General features: G+C 39.7%; 1 protein-coding gene across 2 annotated transcripts in view; it reads left to right on the top strand.

The window, feature by feature from the left end:
• kif5ab (kinesin family member 5A, b) overlaps nucleotides 1-22672 on the top strand; it is a 95944-nt gene extending 73272 nt beyond the window's left edge. Inside the window, exons 19-29 of one of the 2 annotated variants that reach the window (XM_074676866.1) lie at nucleotides 1493-1602; nucleotides 3172-3273; nucleotides 3801-3861; nucleotides 3982-4053; nucleotides 4219-4323; nucleotides 7904-8120; nucleotides 10402-10696; nucleotides 10854-10918; nucleotides 15735-15762; nucleotides 16279-16361; nucleotides 18720-22672. In XM_074676866.1, coding sequence (XP_074532967.1) covers nucleotides 1493-1602; nucleotides 3172-3273; nucleotides 3801-3861; nucleotides 3982-4053; nucleotides 4219-4323; nucleotides 7904-8120; nucleotides 10402-10696; nucleotides 10854-10918; nucleotides 15735-15762; nucleotides 16279-16348 — 1125 coding nt within the window. In that variant the 3' untranslated portion in view covers nucleotides 16349-16361; nucleotides 18720-22672. Of the gene's footprint in view, nucleotides 1-1492; nucleotides 1603-3171; nucleotides 3274-3800; nucleotides 3862-3981; nucleotides 4054-4218; nucleotides 4324-7903; nucleotides 8121-10401; nucleotides 10697-10853; nucleotides 10919-15734; nucleotides 15763-16248; nucleotides 16362-18719 lie in introns of both variants that reach the window. The other variant, XM_074676783.1, reaches the window with a different exon arrangement.
• Nucleotides 22673-25153: the final 2481 nt, after the last annotated feature.

The raw sequence follows: 25153 nt of genomic DNA, 5'->3' as shown, positions 1-25153 counted from the left end.
ATCAATGCTGTGTGACAGAGATGGACCCTGAGCATCATTTCAATGTGCAGCAGGGTCTCATATCCACTTTGTTCCCTCCTCACCCATGGTAACAACTGTTAGGTTACATCATACAAAGGCATTCTGGGTACAACTTCAGCTGGGAGGGGCTAAGGTGTGCATAAACAAAACAATTAGAGCAATTATGAGTGAGGAAGGAACAGGGTGCGGCAGCAGACCCCTGATGGTGAGTCCATAGATTGTAAAAAAAATGGATGTCATCTTGCTAGGCTCAAAGTGAGGTCTCTACAAAAACTGCTCCCCCTGGTGGCCGGCTGCAGTATAGGTCAAAAAATCCATCTTCCAAGCCATCCCAGATGAGCTGTGGTCAAACTTCAAAAAATTAATACACCTTGTAGAAATGTTTCTCACATACAATTGTTGTGGTGATTTCAAGATATAATTTGTCTGCCTTGTATTCAAGTTTTGCTTTCATTAGTCATAAGTGGTTAAAAACAAGGCTTTATGCCCTGCTTAACAATTGACAGCTGCTGTTCTTGCATAATTCTCTCAGGGATTAAAAAATAGTTGGAAGGGAGGGCCAAGAAGACATGAGACTTTGGAAAGAAAAAATAATTATCATTTTTGTCATCCGGCTCCACTGAGATTCTCTTGGACACTCTCATAGACTCCTCTGCGCAGACTCCACTGCGCAACAGCTTCAAAACCATACAATTGTAAATGGTGGAGCTAAGCTGTCCACTCTATATACAGTAAATGGGTGAGCCCCAGATGTAAACTGTGAATTACTGTAATGGGGAGTATTTGACTGTTAGGACCATAGGCAAGAGTTAATGAGAAGTTAATTTTAAAAACAAGACTACCAATGAAAAATCTGCTTCAAAGAGCAAAGTCTTTAAGTTTTTTTAAAGTCACTCAGCATTAGTTATAAAATATAATTCACTGAATTGAAATTCATTGACAATAGCAAATGACATAACGAACCTTTCATCTTTTTTTTTTTCAAAACAAAACGTCCCTCTGTTTTGTGCTCTGTGTAGACTTATTTCTCCCAGAATGCAACGTGTGAATTGAACAAAGGAAAATTGTCCTTGAAAGAGGCAATACAGAGAAATCTGTGATTTTATTCCAGTATATTTTACCTTATTTGTATGGACTGTTCTTACAGTGTGGCCATCCAGCCTTGAAATAAGCACATAAAACATTACATTATGAATTTTTAACCATTCATATTTTGCTGTAAATTCGTATTGTGTCTGATTATCTTGATGTCATAATGGATGTGGACATGGGGTAGGCTGTTGTTACAAGTTTTCTGCTATAGTTGCAGAAGTTTAGTTTGTGACAAGACTCAGACAAGATGTCCACATGCACACAGTGTTCTCTTAAATTTTTTAATCACTTTGTTTTCCCCTTTTCCCCACCTCTTGTTGCCCCCTCTCTCCTCATTGTATATGTATATCCCTGGCCCCCCTTGATGCCTGTACCTCAGAGGGCTCTGGAGCAGCAGATGGAGTCGCACCGTGATGCGCACAGCAAACAGCTCGGCCGCCTGCGAGACGAGATCAATGAGAAGCAGAAGATCATTGATGACTTAACAGAGTCAGTGCTTCATTGTTATTCTTCACCTGCTCTTGTGTGCTAAGTCAGGATTTTTCAGCCACCACAGAAATGTTCAAGCTGTACAGCAGTGGAGCGTGAGTTAGAGGGCCCCAAAGTAAAAAAAAAAGAAGAAGAAGAATCATACAATGCTATAGAAAAGGTTAGGCTGAGAGGAAATGCTGCTTAGTTATTCAGGTCATACATGTGGTGACAGCTTTCCCACTCTGCTTACTGTCTGCGGGCTCAAATCTGAAATTCAATTCTTCCCTCATAAGCAGCGTGGAAATGCCGAAAATCTGGGATACACGGTTACAGTAGTTGAGTTCTCAAAAAAAGTCTAAGCTCTGCTCTGGCTTCAACAGGGTCTGGAATCAATATGTGTGGGTGGTTGACATGCTGAGGAAACTGCAGCGTGGAGGGACTTAAGAGTGAAGCCACTGCTGATCCACAGTGTGAGAAGCTGCTGGGCTGGTTCCTTCAGAAATAGGCCCCTTGAGGTGCCTCGTTTTGAGGATGTTCTGTACCAGGCGTGACCATCTGGGAGGATGGTGCAGGGCAAACCCACTTGAGGGAGTGAAATACATTTCTAAGACTGCCAGGGAGTGTCTGGTAACACCCACAGAGCAGCTGCAGAGGCGCCTGAGTGACAAAGATGTGTGGGGATGCTCCACTTGTTCTGCTGGCATTGCCTGATTTGGATAATCAGCTTGAAAATGAATGGATGGATGGGTGTCAGTGAGGTAGAAAGAATCTCAAATCGAAGCAGAGTGGCCTTTTAAATCCTTAAAGCAGGGTACAAAAAAAGTGGGTATACATAAATTATGTTCTTCAAAGGCTAAAGAATCAGCAAATGATTGCGAATTGGTGCAATTATAGGGCACAGAGACTGAGGTGTGTGTGTAAGATGTGCACATTTTTGCTCATTGCATTATTTAAAACTCATGTACCTAATGGGACACATTCCTCCTTGCTCCAGTTTTGACCTAACGATCCACTCAAGGGCCATCCATTTACCTCTGTGATCAATGTGCTTCTAATGTGACTTTCGGGGAAACATTACTCCTTACCCTGCATGCAGAAAAGGTTCATCTTCATTGTTTTTCTTCCTACTGCTTTTGAAGTCTGTGCACATCTCTGAGCTCCAACTTAACTTGTCTGGCTCACACAGGAAGGACAATTTGTTTTTCTTATGTGACATCAAGGCATATCTCAGGTTTCTCTGAGACCTAAAAGGAATCCATCATATTGCCAGAAACTGTCTCTTCCCTTTAAAGTCTTCTACCAGTTTAAGAAAGCTTCAATAAATCTCTCTCCTTCATTTGTCCTGTAATAACTCTTGTAATATGATTGAAGGCACGGTTGTAAAATGTAATAGACAAGTTAGAGCGTGTAAAATTAAATGGAGATTTTAAGAGCATAAGAATTATTAAGAATACTTTTCCAGACTTTTTCCATTAAGGTACAGATTTAACATTACCGTCCCTAGATTTCTTGGCAGAGAGAAGTTTTGTTTTTCTGTTAAAAACTTTTCATTTAACCCCTGAGTGAGCCTGTGTTCACCTTTTGCAGTTGTAACCAGAAGCGGCGGCTGGAGTTGGAGCAACTGCAGTGTGACTACGAATGTCTGAGGAGCCAGGAGCATCACAAGAGCCGGCAGCTGGAGGAACTGACGTGAGTCCCTGCTTTACTATCCTGGCCTGGCTGCCTTTCAAACACTTTGCCATATGGAGGCCTGGGGGCGAGCTGCCTAGTTTGATTCACGTCTTCCATCCCTCTCTGTCACTTGTCATCCGTATGTCTATTTATTTCCCTCTCGCTCTGAAGCTCTGAAGCTCTGAAGCTCTGACTGTTGACTATTTACAGTTTATATATCTCTGTGTGAAGAAGCACAGCCGGTCAGTGGCTGAACTTATCTAGACCCCAACTCTTTGCTTCACTCTTCCCATTTAACTCTCATTGCATGTTCATTACGGAGTTTTGGGATGAGGAAGCAGCTGGCTGCTGATAGGCCTCTTTTTGCGCTGACCTTTGCAGCATATTGCATCAGATGGCAGATGGGTAACAGCCCACGAGTGGGGCAACTGGCTCATGTTGCGTTTGTTCTTTAGTCATTAATTATTCCAGCATTCATTTTGGAGTAAAGAGAATTTCATTAAGACTATCCCATCCATCACCACTCTTTCTCTTGTTCTGTGTAGATTTCTTCATGAGCGGCACGAGCAGTCAAAGCAGGACCTCAAAGGCCTGGAAGAGACTGTTGTAAGTCATTATTTGCTGTCACGATTTACTATGCTCTCCTGGAGACTGCCGATCTACTAAATACCTCTTAAATATGTGCCTGGACTGTTTCTCCTCTCTGTCTTTCTCTTTATGCTGAAGGCTCGTGAGCTCTACACCCTGCACAACCTCCGCAAGCTTTTTGTTCAAGACCTCACGACTCGCGTTAGAAAAGTAAGCCAAGACCTGTCTTACATAAAAGCTTCACTTCCCCACATAAAACTATTGTAGCCAAATAAAAAGGCAGCTTTACATAAACTGTTTTCGCACTATTTTGAAACTGCGTCTGACTGAAGTGTTTTTATTTCGTGTGCTGCTAATTTATGTTTGTGTTGACAGAGCGCACAGATGGAGCCGGATGACAGTGGGGGATACATTACCCAGAAACAGAAGATTTCCTTTCTTGAAAACAACCTGGACCAGCTTACAAAAGTTCACAAACAGGTAATGGGAAGATTTTAATAATAAATAGTGAATTACAACAAAGAAGACAGGAAAGAACAGTTTATCTCTCTGCAATAAGGACAGATTATTCATTTTTTCTCATGATCTCAAAAACCTTGTACTTGCTGTGCCTTCCCGGAGCAGTAGGGCAGAGCGTCTCTGCTGTGTGGAATATAAGAGAAGGGCAAAAAAAGAGCCATCCAGATTAAAATACAGAGCAGTGTGCTCTGTTTGTCATCCCGCTCCTATGGGCAAAGCTAACTCTGCTACCATCAATCATTTCACCAAAGAAACTTCACATGAAAGTCTCATTGAAACAGAGCTGCAGGAAGTGTAAAACCATGCTGCCTACAGGGAACACAGCATAAACCAGCGACTATAATTAGATAAATTAAAAAATTCATCATTCAGGTGCACAAAAGCACGCGCTGTCGGTCCTCACGCCAGCCCACACCCAAACCTTGGACACAGACTCTCACATCTTTCTTTAATATTCCCAAATGGACTACGGCAGTGGACCAAGTGTTGATGTGCTAAACATTCTGCAGACTGGCACATACACTCAGGGCTGGCAGATATGTGGGAGCTGCACTGCAGCAGTCTGTCAGGCAGAAAACCAATCCTAAAGTGGCTGCTGGGAGTCTCCATCCCATCCACCACCTGCTGATACTATCGGAAAGGAAGATGAAAGTCATGGTCATAAATCAGAAAACTCCCAGTGAAAGGTGCTAAGACTCCTAAAGAGGATCACTGGACATTGCACCACAGCTATGTGTAAGTTTCTATAACGTGTTCTTATCTGTCCATTTTTCTAGACTTACACGAGTCTGTCATGACTTTGCTTAGTGCTTGAGCTGATTTTTATGTTTTTCTTTTTGAAATGACTCATCATCAAATAATAAAAGAATACTCCCAGACCTTTTGGTTCCTTGAAAATTAGCCTGCTCTGTTTATTAGAAAGCTTTCCCTGTTTGCTGAGCCCTTAGGCCTTAAACTCCCTGCAGGTTTGGATTAGTTTGCATGATCACGTAGCAGCAGACTTCCGGTGCTTAAGGAGCCCAGTCATTTGATTTTAATGTGCACCTTTCCCACGTAGGAGAAACACGCTGTGTTCAGCAATTTAAAATCAATAAGGCTCCACATCTGTTTCACTCCATAGTGATATCCATAAACAAACAAGACAATTACCTTGAAGCAAGCATGTTGGTTTTTACCTTGGCTGGTTTTCATGTCCGTTTTAAAGTAACAGTCATCGACTGAAATTCTACTGGGTCTACAATAGCTGTAAAAATGTGGAGTTTTACCTGAATGTCTTGTCACAGTGTGAGCTAAGCATCTGCAAAATAAGAGAAATTAAATTATTGTGTTGGTGTAATTGTTGTTGTAAATGTATGTATTATTATGTAGTGATAGAAGCAGGAGAGAAATTACTAAAATGGTTTTGTGTGCTGTCATTCATGTTGAGTAACGATGTCTGTATAGCTTTGAAATAAATTCACCACTTATTTTGATATGGGTATGGATAAGACAGTTGGACTAAGTCTTACTCCACTTGAAGGTGGTATTTTGTTTCTTAAGTTTGGAGTAAGCTAATTTCCCCTCCTTGTGGCCATTGGAGTTAAACACTCCCACCACAGCTTTCATTAAATGTCATACTAAGTTTGGTGTTTCATTTGGCCTCAGAGGGGCAGTAATGAGCCTTTAACTAGTATGGGCAAGCCTGTGTCACGGCACAAAGAAAGAGATGCATGTGAAAATGTAGCTGGCAAGCAACGAGCAGAAGTGCTAACAAAACAGATTTTTACAGCCTGGTTTAAAAACGGCTTAGGTCTGAACAGCTGATTTCTCTATCGCCACAAGCTGCACAGGTGGGGTGAATTTTTTTCTAACTCAGCAGTTTAGAAGATAGTAAGGTCACAAGTTTGCCCAATCAGAGGCGCAGCTCATGTGACCATCAGGGCTGGCACCCTGTAGTTGTTGGTGGAGCTTGTTTAAGCCCGATTTGTATCTACAACCTGAAAGGTAATAAAAATGTAATAAAACCCAAAATGCAACAAGATACTGAGCCCCAATTTTTGTGACTTTTGGGGTCAGTTATTACATTTTGGGTTTTACTACATTTTCAAAAGTGTATTTCAGATTATATCTTGTGCCATTCTTACATCTTAGGCTCTAACAAGGCTCAAGCCAGCCTCCTGAGTCATTATTTCCAATATGGCCACAACTGACATAAGGCTTTATTATTTTGTATCAGGAACAGATGGATGACATCACAGAGACTACATCTATATGTGATCTGGTCTGTGTCAAAGGTCAAGGGTATCTTTATTGACCCCACAGGGAAATTTGTTTGCAGCTGGAGACAAGCAAGACAAATAAAAAACAATTTAAAAAAATCAAATAAATACTCCACATGAAATACATATGACACAAAACATGAAACAGAAAGCCTAATAGAAATTAGCCAACCATGATATGAGATAATTAGAAGATAAAAAAGATAAAAGACATAAAAATGATAAAGTGCCGTGCAAATAAAGTGCACAGACAAGCGAATTTAAAGACTTTTCAATAAGCCAATAGCAGCAGGTACAGATTAATCCCTATACCTTTAAGTCTTTACCACAAGCAGTCTTTAGCATCTGCCTGAAGGCAAAAGACTAAACTCTACATGGAGGGGATGATCTGAGCTCTGCAGGATAGAGCTCACCTTTCTATGGTAGCGACTTTAACCCAGAGTCCTGTGTCTGAGTGGTTGTTTAATTCAAAAAAATGTATCAAAGAGCATTGTTTCGTTTGCGTTAGCTTGCCAACTAGAAGACAAAATTGAAGTTTTTTTGATGGAGTTAAAAGTGGTCCTTTACTTATAAATCTGTCCAGTGTATGGTGTAACAGTGACATGGAGGAAATATTTATCTGATAATGATATTTACTTGCAGCAGCTGTTGATGTAGCTAACTCTTAAGCTGTTGCTCTCTGTGTTAATCATGAAATTCATTTGACAGAGTCTCTGTTTTTGTGTCAGTCAAGCTTGTTTATTCAACTTAAAAGGCAGTTTGACATTTTTCCAACAGATTTGTTCTTCTCAGTTTCCCTCCACTGCTCAAAGCAATTTGGCTGTAATTGACAAAAATGTGAGCAATCAGCCTCTTCCATTGTTGTCAACTATCACTGCTACAAGAAATCTTTCAATAAAAGTTTGATTCATCACTCTGGAGAAAGAGAGGATGCAGTTAGAGTGGAGATGTTCCAACAAAAGAAATAAAAAAATCACTTCCATTGATGGTCTGAAAAACTGCACACGCGTCAAACTGTTAAAGCACAGGTGGAACTTTTTGAGAGATGACTGTCTGAATATGATTCATGGTTCTCTGACTGTGAAACTGACATTTCAAGACAAACGGTAACACTACTCCACAAAAAATGTTCCATCTTATCAAAAGTTTCAGTCACAGAATAACGTGTCGTGTTTTCTTGACATTTCAATTCCTTCTCTGAGCATACTGAACATGTTCTCTTGTGTGTGTGTGTGTGTGTGTGTGTGTGTGTGTGTGTGTGTGTGTGTGTGTGTGTGTGACAGCTGGTACGTGATAACGCAGATCTTCGCTGTGAACTTCCAAAACTGGAGAAGCGTCTTCGGTCTACAGCTGAGCGCGTCAAGGCGCTTGAAGGTGCACTGAAGGAGGCGAAGGAAGGTGCGATGAACGACCGCCTCCGCTACCAGCAGGAAGTGGAGCGAATCAAAGATGTGATGAGGGCTCGTAATCCTTTCCGCCGGCCCCATGCTGCACTGATAGGTAACCTTTCCTCCTCTCATGTTTTCTGCACGCTATATTTCAGTGAAAGCTGTATTTTTTTAAATGTGAGATATTAATCAATCAGTTCATTGTATTTTCCTATCGTCATTGCCTGAGCAAAAGAAGGAAATATTTAGCATCCTAAATACTCGTGTCAGCTGGGCTAGACTGTGTCATTGTCTTCTTATCTGATGTTTGCCTTTGCCGTGCACCACGCGAACAATCGTTTGGCTTGGTGCAACCATCCGTTCCACGTTTCACCGTGTGATTCCTTCACAGGCAACATCCATAGTTTGATTTGCTTCCCTCATGCTTCATCATCTGTCATGTCTTCCTTTCCTCCTACCAGAACACCACACACTCATTCACCTCCTCTTCATGCATGAGCGAGCTGCAAGACAGGTCTTTTGACACCAGTGTTGTAGCTCCCTCAGAAGCTAAAAGCATCAGAGACTCGAGTTCACCGTTGTCTCAGACAAAGACATAGATAGAGGAGAAATGTCAGAAACTAAACCCATGAACTAAAAATGTTCCATTGTATTAAACTTCAACAGTTGAGTTTCTCTGTGAGAGATGCAGTGTATTAACAGTTTGAATCCATTTTGATCTCAAAGACTCACTTCATCACTGTGTTCAATTGAAGATAATCACACTCATGAATTTTAATTCTGCATGAAAGAAATTAGACACGTATGCTGCTGTGACAAAATGAGCTATTGATTTCAGAGCATTTGTGGGATATTACTTTGTTTGAGCGCAAAACCGAAGAACCAGAGTGACAATTAAAATCTAACTGACTCACATGACTCTCACCACATACCATCTACACATGTTTTTTAACAGCCTTGTCAAAGGTTTTTAATCTCTTGAAAATGATGGAAGTGTCAGAAACACCTGTGTTTATCTCAGCTCGCTGGGATCTGTTGGTTACTGCGTTTGATTGACAGCTGCTGGCAGGATGTCTGCATGTTATAGTGAAACCGCAGTGATTAAGACAAAGTAAAAAAAACAGTGAACTGCTGCTTTCATGTCATTTGATGATTCTGCTGTGGTGGTGTCCCTAGACTGAAGTTACATGACGGTATGCTGGTAGTTTAGATGCTGTGTACCTGTAATGTTAGCAGTCCAGGGAACAAACAACTCAAGAAGCTAAGGATCAGGATAAGGTGTATTTCTGTGTTTATGAGTCAGATAAGACTCATGTAGGAGGGCTGAAGTACTTTTTGTCTAAAGGTATATGGCTTTAGTGTTGAGTGGTATTCTATTTACAAGAAGTAGATGTAGTGTAAAGAAAACTGTTTTATGTTTAAAGAGTGGGTACTGTGCATTTTTTGGGGTTTAACTATCCCTCTGGTCTCCCTCCAGTAGCTTTACATGACTTACAGCTTAATAAAATCCTGTTTTCTCACACTGGTGTTTTAGAAAACCCTTATTTTAGCTTCTGTATATTACGCAGTCTCTTTAAGGCTCCACACTCCAAAAACCCCTTCCCTCTGATTGGTGAGCCTTCTGGAGGCCTGTCGGAGCAGAATTTTGGGTAAACCTTTGTTTTTGAGGTTTGTCAAAGATGCCATGAACCACTTTGGACCCCCTTTTGCAATGACCTCATCATTTCAGCAAGTCTTGTGAAGCTCCCATGAAGATCTCGTGCTTTTTCCTTAAACTGACTTTTTTGAGCAGTTTACAGACAGGCAGCTTGGGGATTTCTGCAAAATGTGAATATGCAGCAGTTTGAAATTTACACATTTAGTATGAACATCAAGCACTTTATAGTTATGTTTAAAATATGAGAAAGCAGAATACCCCCTCTTTAAAGTTTTAAGGCTTATTGTCTTTCTCACTCAGTTCTGCAGGAGGATAATGATGCACATTGGCTGAACTTTTAAAAAACACAAATCTAATAATCTACCTTTTGTTTACAGTCTGTGGTTTGTGCTGTGGATCTTTGCACCATCTGCATAGACACAGTGATATATATCTGTAGAGGCCATAATCTTACACTAGACATGAAAGCTATACGATTGTTATGTTTTTGTTTCTGTTTATTTCCCAATGAACACAAACTTGTGATTTACTGAGACAGTATTTGTGCTGCAGAGGACAAAATGAAGGAGTTTTGTTTCAGCAGGACACCAATATGAATCCCAGTCGCATTAAAATTGTATTATTTGGTTCTGCAGGCTGCAGTGTTGCTCTATTCCAAGAGTGCAGAAAATATGCTTTGTCTTTCTGGATGAATGAATTTATCAAGAGATCAATTCTGTTTCTTTTTCACTGACAGCAAAGCCTGTGCGTCCTGGCCACTATCCACCCTGCTCTCCAACAAACCCTTTCTTCATCCGAGGCTACAGCGATCACCCTATTGCCTTCCTCAAAGCTGATTTCCACAACAGTAACCACAAAGAAGCAGCAGAGCCTGCTGCTCCTTCTGCTCCTCCCAGTCCTCCTGCCCCTGAAACCCCAGAGAGTGAGAGTGAGCCCAGGATACCCGAGACAAACTCCAACCAGAACAGCTCCTTGACAAAGCACGATGACCAAAACAACGACTCGACTGACAACGACTGTCAGAACAACACGTGAGTCTGATCTAGCTGCTCTAGTTTTTAACACTGTTTGCTGATTCAACTCATAGGTTCACTTGTTTCATCAATTTTTGGTAACTTTTTTTTTCAGTTAAACTTTTATTGGACTTCCAAACACAGTAACACATGACGCTGTCTCTTTGCTGTTCAGACTTCCAGCTGAGCCTGTGACCCAGACTGACAAGAACACTGCAGAGATGCTGGATTCAGAAAATGGTGAGCCCTGATCACATAGAGGCTGTTTAACTGGAAATGGGATATTATGATGGAAACCAGCAGGAGGTTATTGCATTTCTGATCATGACTGTTTTTTAGCGTTTTCCATTATGCTATAATAACAGCCATTATGTTTGAATTTTGTCTATGGACTCTTACAGAGTTGTGGAGGTTAAAAGCAGTTTTCCTGCTGCTTCAACTATTCCACCTGCTGTTTCTTTATGTTTTTTTTCCACTTGCTTTTATATTCTAAATTAGGCTCATAGTTTGCGGTCCTTACTATTAGTTTGAGCGACTGGTAAATCAGGAGGACTACAGTTAAAACTACTTTACAAACTTTTGTTTTGTTGAAACACAACACCACTTCTGGGGTCAGGATTTGAACTTTGGTCTCCCGGCTCTCTGTTCCCGTTCTTGCCCCAGCATTTCTTACTTTTGGCACTCTCTCAGTGTATGGTAAAGCTCATGTGCTCTAAATGTGTTTAAAAAAAAAGCTAGGAAGAATATTAGGCAGATGTTTGATTTGTTATGTAAGTGTTGACACAGGAATGGAGGCTGATTAGTAATGCCTGACATCATAATTCTGCACGTCATAGCAAGTATTATGAATTCACCATCAGTCCCTGCATTAGCAAACACTTTATAGATTATTATTTGCTCTCACACAATTGCTACGGAGTGGATTTTAAGAGTGTGCAATCAAAACAGTTGCATTTTTGAGCCTTGTACGTCCTATAACTGATACAGAAATTCACTAATCACTTTCTCAAGTTATCAAAAGATGCTGTTGCTTCGTGAAGCTTGTGTGTCTTCATGTCTGTGTATGAGAGTGTGAACGTCTGCTCTAAACACACAAACAGAAGATGGATTAGACTTGTAGCTTCATTACTCAGCTAGACAGATAGCCGACCAGACAGGCTGAGTGTCGGCCTCAGACCCTGACTGGGTGATGACAGCTGTAGCGCTCTGTTACAGCCCCACACCTCTTCAATTCTCCACAAATATCAATAAAAGTCAAAAACAGGCTTAGAGGTAATGTATCAGTCTGTTGTGACAGTACCTGCCTTTTATTAAATCACATATAATTGATGCTGTCCACTTGGTGGACCTCAGAAAAATCTCATCAAGCTGGCTCCTGCACCTTGTGATGTTATTTCAGAGGGGTTCGAACCCTGCCAATGAGATTATTCAGGGAATTATGCTCATATTTGTCTCCTGCTGCCTGGAAAATAGTCATGCTCAGCACTGGCAGCAATCCACATGAGTCTTCTGGGGGGATTTGTAAATATTTAAGGACTGTTAAGGATTGAAATTATCATGGTTTGCTACAGTTTTTTTATTTATTTTTTAGGTTTCCCCAAAACAGACACATGGCGCTTTGGAGTGAAAATGCTTGAACACACTGATGTATTTTGAATCCAGGCTCAGAGGAGTTACTTTCACTCCTGGATATAATTCTGCTCAGTGTCATGAATTCCAATAAGAGCTTAGAGTGAAGTGTTAAACAGCTCTGCAAAACCTGAACCACCAAAGTTTTTTTCTGTGTAGGTGTCGCCTTGACAGTTCACATTGGGATAAGATTTTTTTTTTTCATTTCATGAGATTAAACCATGCAGCGTCATGATCCAGACAAGGATGAAGATCCTTGATATTACCAAAGTCATCATACTGAAGTACATAACACACGAGTTAAGGAGCTGTCTTCCATGAATGACGATGTAAAGACTGGAATAGAATTCTCAAGAGTTTGAGGGAGTCGCTGAAATTTCTCGACATGTCTGGGTGTCACAATAAAAGCTGGGAGGAGATGGTGCACATTGCTGTCAAGAAACTCAGGCAAAGAAAAAGCCTCTTGGGATGTAGCTTATGTAAGGAGTGGGAAAACTTTTGTCGTAAGCTATTAGAAGAGCAGGAAAATGAACGAAACAAGACTTTTTTTAGTCAACAGTGTATTTATTGTTTTATATTGACAAATAACAGTGATAATTGACATAAAATAAACATTAAACTGACAACATACTCTCCAATGAAATAAAATGAAATAATACATCAATAAAAAAGATTAATGTATTAATAAAATAAAATTGTCAAATATACACAACTAACAACCCAGCAAGAACCCAGCACTATTTTTCAAGTTGATTTCAAATTAAAGATGCTATGAGGAAGATCTGTTTTGATTGCATTCCCTCACCACCTTGTGGCCAGGAGTCTTTGCACACTGTCATAGATTACTTTTAGTGAGGCGCGTGTTGGGGGGGCAGTGATGCGCGAGGAGCCTTCTGCCCCAGACCGTGAGATCAAAGAGAGAGACCGTGAAGCGAGAGGGGGCCTCAATATTAGCGATCCCGCATTTTACACGCCATGTGCGTAGGACTCCATGATTCATGGGGAGACCCATTTTGCGCGAGAGGACGCATCCTCCACTATCTGAAGCAGCAAGGATCTGCTCTGTGGACTACAGGCCTGATCATTTTCATTTAAAATATGCCTGTTATCAGTGTTGTCTATCAGCTATCAGTTTGCAGTATGCAGCTGATGTGCACATAAACACTTGATCCACATACCTCCCGAATCGCTCCGCGTCTTTGGGCACTCTCCCGTGTGCCGTGACCATAAAGTTGCAGACGGACGCATGTCGCAGGGACAGTGATGAATCATTGGTCACTTGTTTTTCATTAGTCCAGCTCTTAGTCACTGTTTCACTCACTCACTGTTTTCTAAATGATAAATTCATCCTGAGGTCTCCTGCATCACATTGTCCATGATATAAAAACAATCTTGGAAGGATCAAGCCCCAAATACAATCTACTAGTGCAGCGGTTTTCAATCTGTGGGTTGAGGCCCATAAGTGGGTCTCAGAGCTGGTTTTAGTGGATGGTGTATAAATCAGGTAAAAATGTGGCAAATATATCTGAGTGTATGGAGGCCCTAAGAAGGCAAACATCCCCAGGAGCATATCAGAGTTTACCCACAAAAAAAAAAAACAGACTACAATGCTTGAAGACGGGCATGTGTGTTGTTGAACTACAGAAGACAACCCTTATGGCATAAACACTACATCTGCTAGCCTGCAATCATGAGACAGAAGAGAGGATAATTCTGTCTGGATGTGGACTGGAGATGAAATTTCCCTGCAGCCCTGGTTATTATTTTTTTTAACATCTAGTTAACTGCATATACAATATATTCATCTCTGCTGAAAAAGGAGTGGTTAATAATTTAGCTGTTGGTGATAGTAAGTGGGGTCAGGTTTGTTGGAGGGTTTCCATTGACTTGGAAGTCAGATCTCCAAGTAAGCGAAACTTCGATAAAAAGTTTAGAAGAAGAGGAAGAATTTTACCAGGATCTCTGTAGATAGAAGACTCAGACTCTAAACCCATACAACAAAGTGTCGGCGCTACAATTTGCATATTAAGTTTCAAATGGCTGTAGACTTGAAACTAGATAGGATAGACCAACCATTCATTTTGCATAAACATACAGCCATGACAACTCTGAATTTAAAAAAATGTGTGTAAAAAGTTCATTTTTATGGTAAGTGCAATTTTTAGAAATCTATTAAAGTTTGGGATATAAGGATTTTATTGATGTATAGCAAAAGTTTTCTGCAAAAAATGACACTACAGCATGTAAAAATGTAAAGATATGCTCTGGAAGACTTGGTACTGTGGATGAAAGATAATTTTATTATCATGAGGATCTTACTGTCAGACTTGTTGCTCATTAATCTTTCATTTTTATCTCTTAACTAGCTTATTTATAGAGCACCATTAATAAAAAACAGCAACTCAAATTGTTTATAGAGTGCAAAACAAAGCAGTAACATAATGTTACTAACATTAATGCTATTAACATAAATTTGAAGGAAACAAGCATCAAAACATAAAATTATTGGGTTTTCTTGCATTGGAAGCCTTAGGCAAACATGCATCTATACATTTTATTTACTCAGTTTTTTTTCTTTTTTGAGATGGAAGTCTGAAAAGATTGTTCTCATTATCTAGGATATGAAATGCTTGTTTTCCTGAGATACAAAGTTAATTTCAGTTGTTTTCTCAAGATGTTAGCTTATGTTTCTCATTATCTTGGGGTTACACAGCTTGTTTTTCTCTCAGGATCCTGTGACCCTCATGAATAAAAAAACCCTTGTTATGTTTAGGTAATAAGATATATAAATCTGTTATGTGAACACCAGCTTCGCTATTCCCGAATAAGAGAAAACAACGGAAATGAGCTCATTAAAAAGCAGATTGAATAAAATCTGTTTGTCTGCCTAAGAAAGCTTACATTGACCTTTTTCTTTCAATCACCTTCCTGCAGCCATTCAACTCAAGACCTTTGCAGAGCAACAGCAGCATTAAAAACTGTTTAAACAGCTGAATATGACCTACATGTATATTTAATAGCATATTCTTATGTGCTTTGAACATGTCAGGAGATGTGGTGTTGGTGCAGTCTTATGAAGGAGACAAACTCTCAGACTGAATGTCAATGCTGTTTATTTTTCACCAGAAATCACGATTTTTCCAACCTCGCCATGTCTGTGCCCAGTGGATCAGTAAAACACACACATGGGTTGTTTTAAAATGCAATGACAGACACTTTATTTGGTCACAACTTTACTAACAGCTTGTCTCAGAAGCATCACATTATACTGCTGCTTTTCCCAAAGTCATTTATCTCTGATGGCTTTGGGTGTTTTAGTTGAACCCATTCGTCTCTGTGAGAAAGCCACTATTTCCCTTAATGACACATCACCATCCCTCTCACTGTGCACCTGCCTGCCTCCTTATGCACCTCTCTCTGTCCACAGGAAACACCACAGATATCAATGACAACAGGTAAGACTGCTGCACCATATTTCTCACAGTAAAAAACACCTGCTTCTATTTTTGTTGTCTCTGAGATGTAGCTTATTTAGGATTTTGTTGTTTTGTAGTATCAGGGTTTATTTTGGATCCTCTGATTGGCTGACAGCAGCTTGGCTTTTTATAAAATGAGTTAATCAGCTGTCAGTGTCAGAATGAAGCATGTTAAATTTAACTGTATTAACTCTTATATGTTTAATGAAAAGCTCATTTTTAAAGTATGGCAAAGCCACATCTACCCTGCAAACACTGATCCTCTGAACCTCCTGCTTAATTACTGCACTACACTGATTTGCTTCCCTCCCTGCTCTCTGTCCCTGCTGCACTGCTGCCCCCTTTGTTGCTGTCGCTGTCACTCCCAATGCCCCCCCTCCTCCTCCTCGTCTTCTTCCTCCTGCTCTGGATGCTGCTGGTGCTGAATCTGGTGACTGCCGCCTGTGTCTCTGATGTGTCTGGTAGCATGTCTCTGAATGTGAATTCTGTGTCCAGAACTGACGTCTGTGACAATCAGGACCCTGCCAGACTCTACAGCCTGCAGCCCAAGGCTACAGCCAGCTAATAAACCAGAGCAGGTAAGAAGGCAAAGAAACAGAGAAATGCTTCATTACATTCATTAGAGGACACAGGTTTATGAGTCACAGAAGAGAAATGAGTCATTAAACCACCAATTCCAATGATTACAACGCAACAAATTAACAACTAAAGCCTTATCATCCAGAATGGTTTCAAATGAGCGTCTGAAAACCTCTCCCTGATCTAATCGGTAAGTATCACACGCTGCTGGAGTCATAAATTAAGAAGAAGTCGATCAAGGAGAAATCAAAGGTGCAGTGTGCACAGAGTAATAGAAATGACATATAATATTCATAATTAGTGTTTAATGACTTGAAAATAAAAGTAGTTTAGTTTCTGTTCAGAATAAGGCTCTCATATCTACCATGGGAGCAGGTCAAATGCAGGATCATACTTATCATCCTTCACTGGCACTTTTTGTCCTGGAAGGCCACCATCACTCCACCAACAGGAAGGGTTAATAAGGGAGTATTTTAGTTAAGAAACTTACTTTTCTAAATATCAAATAATATTTCCACTTGTATACGCTGTACCTTTTCCGTCTGTTCCTCATTAGTTTCTTTATGACCTAGAAAAGCACTCAGAGAGCACAGACCTCCACCAAGCATATTGTGATTGTCATGCAACACTTAAGTCCTATTTTCATGTTATACTCCCTTTCAGCCTACTGTCTGTTACAATTTGGTGTTAGTATTAGGTTTGTACAATAATTTGTTACCTGACAGTGTAGAAAATTATGGTGACCCAGTGCATGTTTCATATTCTGGATCTTAGTATCCAGAATATTGGCAGGATCTGAATCATACTTTTACATCTGTCAGAAATGATTGTGACCTTGTCTTGTATTGGTTTGCAAAGCAATCCGACCATCTATTGTGGAGTTATAAACACATATGGTGAAAACGCCCTATCTCACAATGATAAAGAATCCTTTAAAAAAATCCTGGATCCAGACGGCAATCCGGATCGCCTCCAAAATTTAATCACTTCTTCCTTATCCCATTTTGAACATTTTCTGAAAATTTCATCAAGATCCGTGAGTTATGTTGTTCACAGACAAACAAACTCTCCCAAAAACATAACCTCCTTGGCGGAGGTAACTAGACTTTTAGAGATGCTATTGCAGTCTGACAAAGTTTGAAAAGTTTTTATCCACTTCAACAGTAATGTTGAAGTTTTTAGCTGATGAAACATACACAGGATAGTTGTAGCTGTGTGAACACAGGTTGTGAACACATTTACATGATATACTGGGTTAAATCCACATGAGTCTAAGAACCAGTTGCCCTTTTAAAAACACACTGATTTCACAAATATATCCAATAATGAAAATGTCAAATTCCACAAAGACTAACCCTGAAGGGCTTCTTTTTACTATGAGTCACAGTTTTTACATTGTTTTTTCAATTCTGGCTCATGTTGAAGACGAATAAAGCTTCTGGGTTTTAATGAAGCAGTTAGTGTTCATCAAACTCCACCTGAATAAACGCTGCTGCAACAGATTTTATAATTGGAACACCAAGGCTGTTCTCGCTATTTAATTTTGACAACATGGGAGTAATTTTTGCATAAATGTGCATTTCATGGGTGTGCTGCTAATGTATGCCCCAAAAATGTAAGAGTGTAAGATCTTAATGAAGATATTGAGCTGGGAGCAAACCTCAGACACTCAGCTGGCAGCTGGCCGATGGGCTGTCCTCACTTGTACTCTGAAAATACCCACACTCAGCGACTGATCGGGAGAAATATCTTTAAAAACACGGCTTTCTTTAAAGAAGCACTGTCTTTTGTTTGGAAATATTCTCTAAAAATTGCTACTGTTGTATTTTTGTTATGTTTATACACATCGATTGCTGGCTGTGTGGAGTGGGATGATGCTTTACATCCACCCTCTCCAAAGGGTTTCTTTGTTTTCATGTATTCAAGTCAAGTGATTCAACTCCAGTTCTTAGTATTTTCTGCTTTTGGTGAAGCTAGAAAAGTCTTCTATGACTCTTTAAAAACCTGCAGACTCAGGAATCCTTTATAAGATATACAGTAGATGAAGATCTACATGAAGTTATTCAAACTTTTCAAGCTCTGTTTGTTGGTGTAAAGCTTTCTGAAGAGTAAATAAAAGTTTTGCACAGCTCCTGTGAGTTTTTTCTACCTCATGAAGTCTAAATTTGGCCTAAGAGAAGTCTGTGCTGTTCCCAAACAAATCTAACTCTGGGTGAAGACAAGCAGAAATAAAAGGAGTGGAGACGTGTTCCTTCTGGCACTGCTGCCATGACTCACGGCTGCTGTCTCTTCTTTTTTGCCGTCATTCACTCTGACTTTCTGCTTCTCTGTCTCTGTGTATTTGTCTCTCTTTTCAGGCAGACGTTCTTTCTGAGGCCTCTTCTGTAAATTTGCATGCAGTTGATCACTGTCCTCTCAGCCTCCTCTCCCTCACCCAGCCTCACCTGTTGTAAACAGTCCTCTCTTCCTCTCCTGTGTTCTCACCCCTCCCTGTGCTTGCTCCTCTTCAATCCCTCCTCCTTCCTGTGCAACGATACAGGGTTTATGTTTGTATCAGTGGGACATGTGGCAAGCCCTGCATCTCAAATCTCCGGCCTGGCAGCTTACACCCATAATGCTGCCCGTCCTCACCCATGACTTGGAAAACAATGAGACGATACACAGGAAGATGCAGTGCTGTGGGTGACCACTAGGAAGTGCTGTTTGTCCCAGGAGTGGATCACATACAACAGCCAGTTGAGGGCTAGTCCTTATTGAAATAATTCAAGAAAGAAAAAATAAACAAAAACAAAGAGCATATAGCTACAAACAGTGTGAACTCTGAGCTCACCTTGCTGATATTTATAGTTTTGACACTGCATGTAGATTTTTTGATGTTGGTCTTCAGATAATCTCATGAAATGAAGAGGAGGGAAGAGAGTTAGTGTGGTAACATGATCATCAAATGTGTGAGGATGTACTCTAACACAAGCAAAGTCAAGAAGTCAATGTAAATGAGACATAAAGTCTTGAAAATAAGCTGTGGAAAAGGTTTGAGTTAAAGTCAAGAAATCTTATTTAAAGACCAAAAACCAACAATGCTGTATCCTGTCTTTAAAACGTCTCAACTTGCCCAGCTTCAGTGTGGCGCTAGATGAAATGAATACATAGACTTGGATAAAAAGATTCATTACAGCTCTCACAACAGCTGTTTCCTGTAGACCTAAGCAGGAGTAATCAAAAATAAATATAAAAAAGCTCATTTCAGTATTCTGTTCGATATTCAGCTGTGATTTCAGACATTTATTCATCTACTCAGTTTTTGCTGTTGTAGAAAGGTATATTTGGTGCTCTGTTTAAAAGATTGCAGTGCTCAAACTCTGTAAAATGAAAAGTGTGTCATCCTGTGCAGCAGCGTTGGGAATCATCGGCACAGAGCTACGAGCTACTATTAAATCAGGCTTTGGATTCATTGTTGGTTTTTGCCTTTTCATGACGATTTCCACAAAATGAGAAATAAAGACCACAATCAGACCTCAAAAACACATTTTAATACAAATGAAAAGCAGTGTTGCTCCTTTGTGAATAGTTTCTCTCCATCCCTAAAATAAATCAGGATATTCTTTTAAATATAGCATCTTAGAAATAGTCACGAAAGTCTTCATAACATAGTAATTAGATTAGATGCATTTTAGCTAGCATAACAGACAACAAACTAAATAGATCATCTATACCTGCAGTGAAAATTGGCCAAGCCTTAATATTAACTGTTTCTACCATTTGATTATTTACTGAAATCAAAGAAAAATGAGGTTTATACAGGGATCAAGCAAAGTCTTTAAGACTTTTATATTTTGTTATTCTTTGAGGAATGTTTTTCAGATACACGGATCAAATATGCGCGACTTACTGCAGACCAACTACATCCATATGAAGCAGCCGTCTTCAGAAACTTTTTGTTTACCCTTTTTACAAAACCTCAGAAATCTGAAACCTTTACTTTGCTTTTCTGGTGGAATAATCTCACCAGGTGCAGGAGAATTCACAGAAAGATGGTTTGAAAACTGTTTAAATTAAAGCCTTTAGATATTCAGTGGGTAACATCAGTCAACACAGCATGCCTGAATCCTGCTTCACTGCACCGGTGTTTACTGGGCTGAGAATCAGCCTCATCGAGTGTTCAAAGAATGAGTTCTGGCTGTATTGTAATACAGAAACCTCCATCCCCACAAGAGATGCCTGTGAGGGATCATGAGTGAGATTTCCAGTCATTGTCAGAAAGGAAAAAAAGATTTGTGTAGCAACTATTTTTATACTGCAAGTTTAAAGGAAAATATCTTATTTATCATCTGCTCTATCTTATGTGTGGTTTATCATTTGCTATGTACACTTTATTTATAGGAGCTGATGCTGTGAGGAGTTTTTAATTTGTTTGGATGTGTAAATGTAAACTTTGTTTCAGACACTGCAGAATGGATTTCAGATTCCCACTGATATGTCACTGAATGAAAACTGTGTGCAGACACAGTTATGATTAGTTTAAGAGATGAGCAAACTTCTACGGTTCATTGTGAACCACCTCAGATTGAAACCAAAGCGCTAACTGACGTGAGTCATTTATGGACGCTGCTCTGCTGCAGTTCATATGAGATCAGGTGGATGTATGTATCAGGGGTTACTTTAGGTTATCAAGAGCTGATACAGTCCTGTCTTATCCGTGAGGCACACACATGCACGCACACAGATAAAGCTCCTCATCAGCCATTGAGGCGTGTGACCTTTGACCCTTTGAGGTCTGCGTTACCTGGGTGCAGTCTAAGCAGGAAAGGTCATTGACACACATTGATGGTACATTCCTTTGCACTGCTCCATTGACTCTCTCTGTTTACACCCCGATCAGCCAGTCAGGGTGAAAGAGTCAAGGGTGGCAGTGAGGGTACGTCTCTGTGTGTGAGTTTGTGTGTCTGTGTGTGTGTGGCTCAAAAAAAAACAGGAGCTGTATACGTTTCTTTTATTTTAATTACAGTGTTAATATTTTATATATGTAAGGTACCAATGAAACACTTACAGGGTTTTTACAGGCAGGAGTAAGTGTAAGAGATGGGATAAAATTACTTTATAGTGTTTCAGGTTAGCTTAACAGTTATAGCACATAGCTGTGTCATCCCCAACTCTCCTTGTTTCCTGTCTCCCTTATCCAATGAAGGCAAAATAACTCACAAAAGATATGCATAAACAATTAATTTAATATATTTTTTATTATTAACTTGCAGGTGTTCATTAATTACAGGGCACACACACAGGGGACCAACAAATCAAATGTTTATTGGTCATTTTTTAAAGATTCAACCTATCCACACACTTGGTACAAAAATACTACTGTCATTTTTGTAGATTTTTTGAGCAACTATTACTGTTGTTGCACTTTTGTCTAGTACCCCTTTGTTGAAAAAAAAATTGAAATCGAATCTGCACCACAGATGAACAGCAATTGGCTCAAATTTCATGACATCATTTTCGTCATGTCAGCCTTTCCAGCTCTTATCATACACTCTTTTATTCTAACATCTTGCTTTCTTCTCCTATCGCCCCTGCCTCTTTCAGTTTGACATAAGCACCCTGTAAATGATTTGTTGATACCCTCTAATAAACAGATTTTATTGTAAATTAAGCTGCAATCTAAAGTGCTACTCACACACAGTATTTTCTTACCATATAGAGGCTTATCATGGATACATGAAGCACTTTATCTCTTTTCTTTCCCCCTCTTTGTTCTTTTCAAAGCTTTCACACAGAATATCAAATGCTGCAATTCATCGGATTATATCTAATGTGAAGGAAAGGTCACTGAACTATAGAAACTTTATTTTGTCACTGGAGTTGAGCGTGTTTGCACAACCTAAAGAAAACCATGAGTTGAATGTGAACGGCCTTTTCTGTCAATAAAAGCCACAAAGAAAACAACTTTTCTCCTGACATGCACTAAGGCTTCGTACTGGGCTGTACCTGTTTGGGTGATTAAGTGTAAAATTTATTTTCAGTCTTATTGTTTTTGTCTTATGGTGGCTGTAACCCATCTGAAAATATTCTGGCAAGGTGAATAATGTGTGAAACTGTAGCCTAAACATGCAGAAATAAAACAATGATGAGAATGGGAGGGTGGTTTAAAAAAAAAAGCAGAGGCAAGATGTCTGTGTTTGTTTGTACATTTGTGTGTTGGTCGGTCTGTTTGTAGCGTGTGACTTAGTGCATGAAGTACTTTCTTCTGTAGCTGCTGAGAAACAGTACTGTTCTCTCATGAAACTCCTTTCAATAAAGATGATCCTGTGTACATATGACTATCAATCCGTCTCATTACTCTGCTTCTCCAATTACCTGAGATTCTTCCAACACTTGAGGGGGTTTTGTGCTTTAATCATATTTTACAAATGTGGGTAAAGTTTAAGTTTTCTCAGATGGTGAGAATAAGATGTGTGGGAGTAAAACCATGATGAGACTGCAGGCTGCTCTGAACAGCTTGTTCAAAAAGCTGCATAAGAATTATATGAGATATGCTCAAAACATTACATCACTTATCCATGAATGTCCCTTAAAGGGCGTTAGACTGGGTCAGATTCGAGGTCCAAAACATGAGGCCATCTTTCATCATTTTTCACTTTTAGAAGAGAAAACCTCAGTGAATCTTAAAAGGACTTTTAGCATGGTAATGGTGGTTGTGAAGTGCTGAAATAAAGATATTTCAAGCTGAAAACCATGTAAAGCTACCCACAAAGCTACCAGATAGCCATTATAAAGCCTAAAAGTCAGCATTTCACCCCTTCTGTAAGCACATTTTCTGACGTGTAAATACAGTCGGCTTCAGTATTCTGAAAGGCCTGCAAAGGAACAAATTTTTAACGTATTCTTTGTCATTAAAGCTCCTGTGAGAAGTTTTTATATGGTTTCAAAACAGGCTAAACTTGATGTTGATGTCTTATTACAACACAAGGTAGAAAAAAATACCGTCAACGAGTGAATATTACCATGCTATTTTAAATGGCTGCAACCACTTACGGGGGTAGACGTCAGACCAGGGGATTGCTTTCATGCTTAGCCACTTCCTTATGCCGCATTGGAAAAAGTTTTGATCAGTAATAAGCTGCATTTCCATTACACTTTTTTGCAAAATAGAAGCAATATCTCTGAAGTTTCAATAAAGAACAATTTCCCCTTGCCGTTGTTTCCGTTACGACTAGAATTGCACACAACTTGAGTAAAGTAAGGCATAACGACCGTCCAGACACTACACTCATGATGATGCCGATTCATGGACACTAGTGTTTTTATCCACTGGTCAAACTGTGGGCTGTGATCACGCCAACTCAAAACAGGCACAAACAAAACACTGAATGAAACTGATCATCTCCAGCTCACATACTCTCACTCACATAGACAGACCTCCGCCCCTCTCTCCTACTGCTGCTCTCTGACTCTGACCTGCTCACAGCCGTCCTGATGCCTTCACTTCTGATGCTCAAAAACACAAACATCTGCACTGAACACATAATTTACAGCAGAGCTGTCAAAATATGAACGCCAGAGTCCGTATGTGTGGCAGTGGACACATATGAGGATGTGAGGCAGGTGTGTTGTCATGTTATTTGTGAAACAAGGTGTTTCCATTGCACTTTTTGCAAGAAACTTCAGTATTGAAACTTCTGAAAAACCACCTCATGAAAGCATTAAAACTTTTTATCAAAATTTGAGAGGTTTTTCAAAAATGTGGTGTTTCCATTACCTTTTCCTTTTTGCGATATATACGTTTTTCACAATTCTAGGTGTAAAGGAAACACAGCTATAGAGTGTACTTTTAAACGAGGCTACAATTTCGTCAAGAAACTTAAACTATGCGTTATATTTAATAAAGACAAGAGAGACCACTTTGTCAACAGGAGGCACCAAAATCCACACAAACTAAAATGTCCTCATGGGCGCTTTAAGGTGATGCTGATACATTTTTAGTACTGGTCATAGGGGCAGAAATTTGTCACTGTTATCTATACATTAAAATTTCCGTGCAACGCTTTCACAGTTGTAATCTATCCCCTGTGCTCAGAATTTGAGCGAATATTAACAACGGCAAAGCAAAACTATATGGAGTGTTAAAAATGTCTAGATCCAGAGATGTAGAAGCAGTAGTGAAAAGGTTTTATCTAAATAGAATAAATGTTAAAGGATTTCCTCAACCTGCAAGATCCAGGGGGGGAGAAGTTAGTTATGCTGTTATAGCTTTAATATAAGACAACATTTTACAAAATCAGTCCACTAGTCTCATAAAAGTAAAAGCTGAAGTTAAATCTAAAGGACACACAGAATAACAGCATAATGTACCCCATCATATCCCTGACAGAAGTAACCACAGACCCTTGTTTGTATCTGCCCCACATGCTGTAAAGAACAACTGCTTTAAACAGAGTTTAAATGACGTTTGTTTGTTTTATAAAGATTACAGTCCAAGCGAGAGATGACTGAGCACACAAACAAACAGAAAGGACAATCTGTTATTCTGGATCAAATTACCTTCATGATGTCAATGAACACAAATACAACTAAATGAGTCGAACTACAGAGGGAACGACCTTTGCTCTCGTTCTGCTCATTTAGTTTTATTACATCATGCATGGCTGGTCTCCCTGTATCAGGTAGGTAAACACTGCGGTTATAATCAGGCGGCTGCTCCCACTGTAATGTCATCTTCTCTGCATCTGCTTTGCATCCATGGTAACAAACAGCATGTAATTGAGTTTAAGAAAGAGGGCGAATTAAATACTGC

This window comes from Halichoeres trimaculatus, unplaced genomic scaffold (genome assembly GCF_033239565.1).
Source record: "Halichoeres trimaculatus isolate MK-OKI-2021-1 unplaced genomic scaffold, fHalTri1.1 fHalTri1_scaffold_1, whole genome shotgun sequence".
Taxonomy (NCBI): Eukaryota; Metazoa; Chordata; class Actinopteri; order Labriformes; family Labridae; genus Halichoeres; species Halichoeres trimaculatus.
Note: the sequence above shows the minus strand (reverse complement) of the source record. Positions and strands in the feature narration are given on the sequence as shown.